Genomic DNA, 11,064 nt, shown 5'->3' with positions numbered 1-11,064 from the left:
ATACTTCGTAATGAATCCTCTACTTTTCATTACCTATTTGCTTATCGGGACCAATACTAGAAATGAAAAATGGAAATATCAAGGAGGCTGATAAAAATCACAAAAGTTACAAGTAAGTAATTTACTGCTGACCCTACAGCTATTATTTTCCTCTGGACTAGGAGTTGTTCGAATGGGCCTCCTCCAAAGTAACCTTGGAGACCTCCATTATAAATCTCGACAGTCGAAACAGTGTTTAAATCTCAACATTAAATTTCCGATGTAAATCAAAAGACTGCAAAAATAATCAATTTTATTATTTATTTTAACTTATTTTCATCAAATGGTCCGGTACCCATTTTATTACGCAGAACGTTTACAACAAAATTACGAAATAACAATGGCAGGTTAACAATAATAGCAAAAAAAACACCCTGACTATTGCACCGATGTTTATATTATTTCAGCTCCCATAACTGACGAACCACTTTCGCCATTTAATAGGAATTGGTCGACTTTACATCAGATAGAGAAATATTAAGCCTATCTTGAGCGGAGAAAATATAAACTCGTACTTATGAATGAGAAAACAACGTAATAGGCGACAGAATTAAGAGAAAAGGGACTGCGACTCCAGCGACATTTAAAAGACATTCTTATTACCCGTGAAATTACCACTGCTTTAACCACCACGCAAGTAAATTGCCAAAAAAACAGACAGTCATAGCATTAAGTATCTGGGTAAAACGCGGAACGAAACAAAGGTCAAAACGCAATTGTGACCACAGATATTACTCCTCGATTATGACATCGCATTCGACGAATACAGGTTCAACCATTTCGATCAGGGTCGGTTTCTCACGGATTGAAGAAGCTGACTCTTCGAGATGACTGATGTGGGATACTGTCTCGTAGCTTTGATGAACCTCAACGCAGTTCTCTTCCATGGCCATCGAGGACCGGGATCCTTCCGCGACTTGCGAATCCTCTGAGGGGGGAGGAACCTTGTTCGAGGCGTACTCACGAGCGGCGTTCCGATTCAACCCCAGCCTCCTGGCTCGCAGAACCAGTCCATTGTATTCCTCCGCAAATCTCCTCTGTGCAGCATCGTCGTAACTGTCGGCGGCCACGCAGTCGGCCAAATCGTCCGCCAAACGCATGGCTTCTCCGGCTAAACGGTGGGCGCTGTGCTGGGCTTCCGCCTCCACTTCCACCGGCGGCAGCGGCTGAAAGTCATTTGACAATGGTTTGGACAACAATTGACAAAACGACGTCATATACAATGGTCAAGCCATTTAATTCATTTTGAGAAAACGCTAGAAACAAAAAAACGAAGCGCGGACACGCAAGGCCTCCCTAGGACTGCGACAATTTTGACGGAAGTGGATCCAGAATCGTCCAGTTCGATATAAGAAGCCGAGGAAACCGCGCGAAAAATTCAGATGGCAGACGTGTCCGAAACAGATAAAAAATAATATGGTAATCTCTAAGGTAGCACTCCAATGAATATTTCACAAGCTTAACAATGTTTAAACATAATTTATGAATATCTAAAAGCAACTTTTATATGCAGATCAGACCTCAGACACATTAATACTGCGAGGTATTGCAAACCGCTAAGGCATCATGAATAGCAATGAACCACCTCCTATACCCCCCAAAATAGCAACCTTAATCCACCCCTGGTTGTGACCACTATTCTCACAAAAAGTTCACCCCAGTACAGCACGTTTTAATGGCCACATGACAACATGAGGATTCGATTGATAGCAAGTTCCAGGCCGGCTTTGCTGTGTAATAGTAACTCCCCTAGCAACAAAGGGACTAAACTAAGAAAAATGATACACTAGTAAAAAAAATATGCATAGTGAATAAACAGATACCCTATATGAAATAAATGTGTTTGGAAACAGAATTCATTCAAAGTGACTCAAGGAAACATGGGAATTACCACTAAAAATATACAGAAATAAAAATATGGGACCCTGAGGTTAAAATATGAATTAAATTGAGGTGAACTGGCCCATATCTCAGTATGTTATGCTGAAGTTCCACAACATTAAGACTGCATCTTCAAAATTCATTTATAAACCTTTTTAACTAGAAAAAAGATCCTTCCTAATATTCCTGATGAAGTAGGTACTCTTATCAAAGGATAAAAAATAGCTAGAGTGAAAACAATAGTACATACAGTGAGAATAATAAAAAATTGATGCATAAAAAAATTACCTTGCGTCCCTTACAAAGTTCGCCATGAATCCTTAATGCTGCAGATAAAACAGAAGGGGGCAGTCCAGATACTTGAGCAAGTTTGAGACCATAGTTTTCCACACTTGTGGTTCCTGACTCCAAGCGATGGGTGTAATGAAGTCTTGAATGAGCAAATGGAGGAAGGTCCTCCGTTTCCTCACCATCTTGCACTGGAGACAATCTCTGAACATCGTGCTCCTCAGTCCTCAGATGAAAACTGAGAAATAATACAAATAACGAACAATCCTTACAGTAAGGCCCACCATACACGTTCAGTTTGGCCTCAAGGCCTGGACTGTACAGTCCCGGACTGAAGGCAGAACTGACAGTGTGTGGCGATTCCTTGAGGCAGATTGTTGGCCGGACGGCCAGATGGGAATCCAATGAGGTTCGGCCTCAAGGCCAAGCGACCCTGAGGCCGGACCTCATTGTTTTCCCATCCGGCCGACAATCCGCCTCAAGGTATCGCCACACACTGTCAGTTCTACCTTCAGTCCGGGACTGTACAGTCCAGGCCTTGAGGCCAAACTGAACCTGTATGGTGGGCCTGAGGCTTCGGCCAAACTGCACAGTTCTGGCCTCAAGGCCGGGTCTTGAGGCCGGGACGGAACGTGTATGGTAGGTCTAAGGGTAAAACACTCTTCTAAATTGACATTTGATTCTCTATGGTTGATATACAATGCCAGAGCAAGAGCAGTTGGAAATTGTCAATAAATTTTATGGACTGAGATGGTGAATTAAAACTGAAGTGATAGCGCAGTCAGAATTAAAGTGATAAACACTAACTGTAAAAGTAGTTTCACACGAACCACTACCATAAAAAGCACTGTCAAAAATTACTTCACTTACTTGGTTACATTTGGGTGAACAGAGGCAAGCTTCGTAAGAAAACTAAAATGTGTAGTTAGAAGGACAAAAGCAGATGGTTGGAGAAGCTCCTCAGAAAGAGCCCATGCCAACGCAGTTCCTTCCTCAATTGATGTCCCACGACAAAGCTCATCAATGATTACCAATGATTTTGAAGTAAGGCTTTGGAGAATATACTGCATTTCCTTCAACTAAGTTTAAGATACAGCAATAATATAAAATGTCACACAGTAATACAAAGCATATACATAACATGTTATCCCTATGCACAAAAAAGAAAGACCAGCACTTGGACTAACCTCCAGCACAAACGTAGAGGCATTGCATTCTATGCTGTCATCAAAGCCTATTCTTGAAAATATCCTATCTGATATGCGAAAGGTAGCTCTTTCAGCTGGTATAAAGCAACCAACCTAAGAAAAAGATTAAATTAAAGATAAACTTTTTTTATTAATAGTTCCATAATTCATATACAAACCTGAAAAATAAGAGACTAAAAAAACTTCTTTCATTGGCATTTATTGTTAACATATTGGTAAAGTGGCTCTTAAAGAGCAATAACAAAAGCGGGTTGAAAATGAATGCATAGCATGACATAAAGGCATAAAATGAGTACAGAGATGAAGTATTCAACGGTGTTTGGCGAGATGTTGTGGAACATATTGCAGTTATAAATGAAAGTGAAAAAACTTTGTGCATGTCCACAGTATTTATTCAAGTACGACGCATTTCAGCGAATCATTGCTATCATCAGGTATCATTCACAAAGTTTTTTCTCTTTCATTTATAACAGAGATGAACATTACAGAGCATAGCAACTCTGGATTCACTCTGATGACTATCAAATGGTTAAGAGATAAAAAGCAGAATAGCTTGGAAATGCTCTTCCAAAGAAAAAATGAGCTTGAATGACAAATAAAATTTGCAGTCACCTGATAGCTCCATATGAAAGTAGATAATAGGGTGGTTTCCTTTTATTTTTTATTGCCTAAATCGAAAGATTATTACTCCTGAAGTACAAATTTCACACTTTAAGATTTTTAAATGACGATACCTATCTTTAGCGATTAAATGAAAAGTGAAAATTTTCAAGTGCATGGAAACGCGACGGCTATGCATGAATGCTGGGAAAATCCTGTGTGACGTCATTCTGGTTCCCCCTGTCGCAAAGTAAGGTGACTTTGGGGCAAGGATGTGTGCGCCGCTGAGATGCAGGAGCGAGTATTGGAATATTGTAATTCAATTTTTTGAAAGATATCTCTTCCACACATGGCTTAAATTATATCCATCAACCCTTTTAAATTTAAAGGCTCCTCTAATTATCCTTGGATAATATTCAGATGTTCTTGCAATGGCTTTGGCCTCATCCAGGAGGATCTTGTGTCCTGGCCCCTACATGAAATGATCCCGTATGACAAGTGTGACTGTCTAATGACAGACAATTTCGTTTCACATTTTAAACCACCTAATCCCCAGGGAAGGAGGACAAGAGAAGACTCGAGGCATTCGAGATGTGGGTGTGGCGAAGAATGGAGAAGGTGAAGTTGACGGAGATGATGAGGAACGATGAAGTGCGGGACATGGGTGAGGAGAGGCAGCTTTTAGATGAGATACATATGGATGGAGCGAGTACTTAGCGGGGAGGGGATGTTGAAAATAGTGTTAGAGGGAAGAATGTTAGGTAAAACGAGGGAAAGAAAGGAAAAGAATAGGATTATTACATAGAATGAAAAGGAGTAAGTCTAATTGTGCATTGAAGAGGGAAGTGCATGGTGGAAGGGGAGGCTCCCTGAATTCTTCTAAAGCACTCCATGGAAACCTACCTTAATAGGTAGAATACTTTAATAATAATAATCGCACTTTTCTTAACTTTTTTTAGAGGTGAAATATTACTCCTGTGTGTTTTTTTACTACAAGCCATTATTTACATTTCATTACAACATTTTTTGTTTTGGTTACAAATGTATATATTAGAAATTTTTAGGCATCAAAATTGATAAGTGTTATTACACTATTATGTCTTTTTTTAGCCAGTGCCGGAGCGGCATTCCGGCACCATGACACCACTGCCTGGGAGGTAGAAAACATGAATATATGCATTGCAGAAATGGAAATTTCTGAACTAAGAATGCATTTTGTGAAGGTCAAATATTCCCTGATGCCACTAAATATTTATTAACTGCACTGCTTCCACATAGAAAAATGAAACTTACCTTAAACTATTAAAATGTCTGTTTTTGGTCACAATCTATAGGAAGGCATTAATAATGACTAATGAAGGAAATACTTTCTTCTAAAGTCATACATGTGAGTTTCAAAAATTATTAAAAAATCCTTCTCCGCCAAAAATTTAATCTTGTTCTATTCTTGGAATCTTCACAAAATGTAAATTGGTACCAATGTAATACATACCCACTGAGACAAACAGAAACATCTATTAATTGTCCTCATTAATACTGATTGCCAAGAAAGGGTCAACCATGGTAAATTACATGTTAAATGCGATGGTGGTTGGCGTAACATGGTGAAACTCCTTCATGATGCACAAAGGTTAAGAAAACACTTAGCCGTTTCACAAAATAAAATATATTGCGACCGGTTTCGATACAGCGTATCATCATCTGGCAATTACAAGTATCAGTACACAGAATTTATACCCTTGAAGGCGTTAGAGGGGTGGTAGAATGGAGGTGGAGAAAGGGGGGAACTTCGGAGTACCCATTATTGGATGCAATTAGTTTGATTGTGTTTAGCTCCTTCATCCTGTTGTAATTCGACAATGGAATCAATCATAATCTGTGAAGCATACAATGTATTGCTGATAGTTTGTGAGAGAAGTGGTGTCTTGAATTGCGGTGTATTATTTGGTGGAGGGGGTAAGGGAAGGGAAGGTAGGTTTGGGAAGTACGTCGCTGATGGGTCACTGCACGGTGTAGCCGAGGGTTGGTGTATGACGCTGTATCGAAACCGGTCGCAATATATTTTATTTTGTGAAACAGCTAAGTGTTTTCTTAACCTTTGTGCATCAAATTACATGTTGTCAAATGGCTGCATATTTACATGTATTAGGCTACAGATATGCGGGATTGATGTGATTCTGCTTCAATTCAACCTATTGCTGAGTTTTTCTATTTTTTAAATTTGAGGTAGTCAACCATGTATTGATAGATGATCACAATTGATAGTACCACTACAGACTTGCACTATCGACAAAAATCAATTCTTAGAGGGAAATGACCAAAATTAGATTCGTACAGAGGATCTAATGAAATTAAGCATGAGGAGTGCTAAAACAAGCACTAACCTGAGCCATAATTTGAAGTAATGCAACCATTTTTATGAATATGCTCTTTCCACTCATGTTAGGTCCAGTGATGACATGAAAGTTGAAGTGGTTTGAGGCATACTAAAATAAAAACATGAAAAAGAAGTCACATGAAAAAATACTCTTCACAAGAATTCAAATAGAATGAACATTGAAAAGCAAATTCATACTATTTACAGAGAGCATGATTTATCACACTTGCTCAACCATCCACAGTTTTTACCCTAGTACGAGATTTCAGATGAATGATTGCAAAACATATTTAAGTATTTTCTATTAAAAAGCAGAAGAGTTGTGATAGCTAATGTTTAGAGGCACTCATTTATTTGTGTAGATAATTACAATTATAATAAAGAGTAATAATTACTTACAAGAAAAAATATTGCAATGATTCTGAGGCCAGTAATGCAGCTAAGATAAAGGTAACATTAATGCCTACAGAACAGATGTACAAAATAAGTTCAGCTAAAAATTGTTCAGTGAAGCAACACTGGAACATGTGTATAACATCGAATCAGTTTCTGTGATACCTAGCTTGCACAAGAGGAGTGAACAAATTAGTCATGAAGAATACTGCAAAACCTCCATACAACAATTTAGCTCATAACAAAGGTATTGTGGACTAAACAAATAACGACTTTGCAATAGGGGTTTGGGTGTATAGGTTAGGTACCTTTATCTCTGTATAGGTTGGTTACCTTTATCTTGAGTAAAAGTGTAGCAATGCACCAAGGTTACAATGGCAATTCAAGGGAATGATGCCTTCATAGGAGATGAATAAGATTGGTATGTATCCTGTGGCACACCCAGTCTTTGATATCAAAATTACCAAAATAAAGTACCATCCTTCATGTGCACGTAATATTTGTTATCTCTCTTTCTGGATTATCTCGGGCTTCCGAATATCCAGGAAAGCATACCCTCCTACATTAATCAGTGATTGCGCTTCTTTCAACTCTGTCCCATTCAGCATAGAGATGTTTAATGGATCACAGAGTGTTCCAATTCAATAACTTAAATTCTTCACTGCTTCCTATTCCAGTTACAAGATAATACGCTAATTTCATTCTGCAGGCCCTCGCCATGAGGGGAATAACTTCCTTTTTGAGTGGTTGCACTCAACTAATACAATTTGGGGGAAGTAAACAACTTTCAGGTTCCTCAATTTCAAATTGAAAGTTTTAAAGGAATGAAGAAAGGACAGTTGGTTTTCCCTTAGGGATGCTCATATGGCTATTACTGAAATTAAAGTTACCGAACAAAGGGTCTCTTATACATTTGGCATGGTGAAAAATGCTATTTTTAACTTTGGCCTCCACAAAGCCGGAGTGTCAACTTCCTTCATGGGCTCCACTCCAAAGATCCTGGTGAACCCCTTTGTAGTTCAGGGTGGATTGGTTAAGACACAGTAATCCTGTCCTGACCCATCCATAACATCAATATTTCCTAACTAACATAAATCATAATCCCAGGGCCATGAATATGGACTTACCACAGAATTTGGAACTGGTTCTCTTGATCCAAAGAAATCTAGAAGGGGATGACGCCCATTGATAACATTTAAGTAGGAGTTAAAACGAGGCTGACAGTAGCCAGGCAAGGATGACACCCGCGATAAAGAGAGAAGCATATCTAACACTGCCACAGATTCACATAATTTGTAAAGAGAGCCTATTTGTTCCCTTAGTTTTCCAAGTAGTTCTAGGATCACTCTGTTAAAATGAAGCAAAGAAAACAATGCATTAGATTACATAAAAATGACAAAAAGTTTCATACAAGAGTTGCCCAAGTTAGAGAATAATTCAGATTTAAAAAAAAGATATAAACACTTGCTATATAATCTATTGTAAAAATGCATATCATACAATGAACTAAAAATATCACTATTTTATACGTTATTAAAATTCCATTTCTTAACATACAACTACAACATATTAAACCTATGTGAACTTGAAGCTAAAGATCCTTAACCCTCTTAGTGCTATCCTTATTCCTGTGGTACTGGCAAGAAATGCAAATTTTTCGATCAGCATCACGCATTTTCTGCCTGAAATAACTCATGAAGGTTGTAATGTTTTATAAAGCGCATGAACTTGTACAACTTGAAATTACCCCACTTAAAATATATGAACAAAATGCTAGGAACTACCTCCCATGTTACCAAAATATCAGAATCATGCGCATGAAAACATGTTGGGGAATTAAAAAATTACAGTATGTATTGCAGTTATAAATGTTTCCTTCCAAAGTTTCGTAGGTGAAATTTGTAAATATTCACACAAAATTTCTACAAACTCCATTATGATTGAGTGCAGCATTTCTCTAATAACAAACCATTGGAGAAGGAGTGACACAGATGACATAATACATTTACCATTTTAACTGCAAACCAATCCACCAAAATATGTCAGTAAACAAGACTTATAAGGGATATACTATAGTTTCTCACACATTACTCATGGTCTGAATTTCTTGCAGAGCCACCTTGCACCTCATGTCAAACTCAATCAGTTCCTGGGTAACAAATGTCAAAGTTCTTCCAATTTTCTGAACCTGAAAAGATAAATGCCTCTAAGCTTAAAAGAACTCAAGCGAGGGGAACTTCCAAGCCTAATTTTAAACTCATTCTCGCAAACAAATGCCACTGTACTATATTGCCTTAAGTATAGGAATAATAGCAAAATGAAACCAAAAACTATAACTTTATGAATTCCTAATGTTACCAGTTTCAATTTCACGATCTGGGAAATACAATGAAACTAGGGATTAAGATTAGGGATGTGCGTGTACTAAAAAATTCGAGTCGAGTAATTGGTACTCGACTCGAGTATTTCGAGTTGGATTACAAATGTCGAGTTGAATCAAGTAGTTTCAATTACAGAGCTGAAAGGGGCCAGTAAGTTCCAAAATTTGCCGACAGGAGGCAAAGCATAAAATTTATGTAATAATATCGTTTTTAAAGTCAATACATCATCCTAATGCCTTGGCCTGGGAATTTCAGCTAGCTATATATGTAGCAGTCAACCACTATAGTCATCGGTGTGGGTCCTTTCGTCAGCCGTGGTGGCCTACTGTCTCCCGACCCAGCAGCATACTTGGAGTTATCTGAGTGGACCGCTACATTGGTCATACTTTCTTATTCGATACTTTTGTACCCTACCCTACTTTCTTTATTCAAACACTGAGAGAATAGGTAAATAAATTGTTAAGATTTCTTAAAGACTTTATGCTAAAGAATATTCTTTCTTTAGCATAAAGTTTTTAACTTGTAACTCTAAGGTTTCGGTGGACAATGCTGGTTTTTCCCGATTTTGATACAATTACCATCAATATTCCTCATTATCATTTCCTTTTTACATCAGGCTAATAATAAGGGTTCCGAATTTTTTCCCAAGTGAGGTAACAATAAAAGGGATGACATCTAAGAATCGTGTTTGTCTTAGATTTGTGCAGATAAGGCAAAGTAAGCTAGAACTTTGTTTGACTGTGGAAAACTTGGAGTGTTCTACCCTTCCACTTGCTCTATTACAATTACATAGCTCATTCACCAGCTATTTATTAGTGTCTATTTTGAAAGAGATTGAAAGTTGAAAAGGCCCACATTTTTCCATTTTTTGATTCTTTACCTACTTTTTATGATATTCCCGGTAAAAAATTGATGGTCTCAACCATTTTGCAGATACGTTGATGTTGTCATGGGCAAATCACATGTAGGGATCCCCATGAATTGTTGACTGTGAGGGGTTCCTGACATGACATATTTGGTGGGAACTGATCACAAGTGAGAAATTCCACTGGTTTGGTTTTGCGTGTTTATATCTGCTGATGAGTATTTTGGTTAGTTTTTTGGATGCGTGATGCATACATTATTTTGATGATTGTGATTTTGGGTCTGATTGTTTGCCCCACTGTCCTCATCCGACCATTGTTTTTCAAGATGTGGCTTATAGAGTTATTCTTCGTTCGTACAGTTGTTGTTCGATGGCCTTCATTTTATCCAAGTCTTCTTGGCAAAACTCTGTTTATACATTCTATTTAATCTTTGTCATTTGTCGGCAGCACCACATTTCCAATGCTTCCACCCTCAACTCCTCTCATGCATCATTGTTAGGTAATGCCTGTTTGCCTAATGAAAGCATACTCCAGATTTAAGTCTTCATACACTGCTTGTTCTATACTTACATTCCCAGCTATTAGTGGATTCATTTTTATATAGTACATACACCCATGTCTCGTATAGCGCAAGGGATGCGTTCCTTGGGGTCTTTGCGCTATACGAATTTGCGTTATACGAGAGCGTTTTAACATTGGGAAGATAGGGATGCGTTCCTGGTAGCATAGGTCTTGGATATTGAATTTCCTCTAAAACATATATATTCCCATAAATAGCCTTAGAAAACGTTATTTATGTAAATGTTTATAGTTTAAAACATCTTTAAAGATAGTATGCACGCATTTGAAGACTTTTATTCACGTAAAAAAATTCTTACGAGCTTTTGAAATTCCCTCCTGTCGTGCGGGTGGGCTAACATCTGCTAACTCAGGGGTTCGTAATGCATTGCCGGCAGTTGACGATTTTTCAAACCAGTCTAAAAACAACTATTGTGTCACCCAGGCCCTTTTGTCGCTCATTGAAATGACAA

At 38.0% G+C, this 11,064-nt stretch overlaps 1 protein-coding gene across 1 annotated transcript in view; it reads right to left on the bottom strand.

Annotated features, from left to right (window-relative positions):
- Window positions 1-281: 281 nt before the first annotated feature.
- The window catches only part of LOC124158611 (mutS protein homolog 4-like), a 29,524-nt gene continuing 18,741 nt past the window's right edge, over window positions 282-11,064 (bottom strand). The window contains exons 11-17 of the mRNA XM_046533781.1: window positions 8,871-8,974; window positions 7,914-8,133; window positions 6,401-6,502; window positions 3,396-3,509; window positions 3,079-3,287; window positions 2,209-2,446; window positions 282-1,205 (exon numbers count right to left, since the gene is read on the bottom strand). Coding sequence (XP_046389737.1) covers window positions 771-1,205; window positions 2,209-2,446; window positions 3,079-3,287; window positions 3,396-3,509; window positions 6,401-6,502; window positions 7,914-8,133; window positions 8,871-8,974 — 1,422 coding nt within the window. The 3' untranslated portion in view covers window positions 282-770. The remainder of the gene's footprint in view (window positions 1,206-2,208; window positions 2,447-3,078; window positions 3,288-3,395; window positions 3,510-6,400; window positions 6,503-7,913; window positions 8,134-8,870; window positions 8,975-11,064) is intronic.

This window comes from Ischnura elegans, chromosome 5 (genome assembly GCF_921293095.1).
Source record: "Ischnura elegans chromosome 5, ioIscEleg1.1, whole genome shotgun sequence".
NCBI classification, from domain to species: Eukaryota; Metazoa; Arthropoda; class Insecta; order Odonata; family Coenagrionidae; genus Ischnura; species Ischnura elegans.
This window is presented reverse-complemented; position numbering and strand designations above follow the sequence as displayed.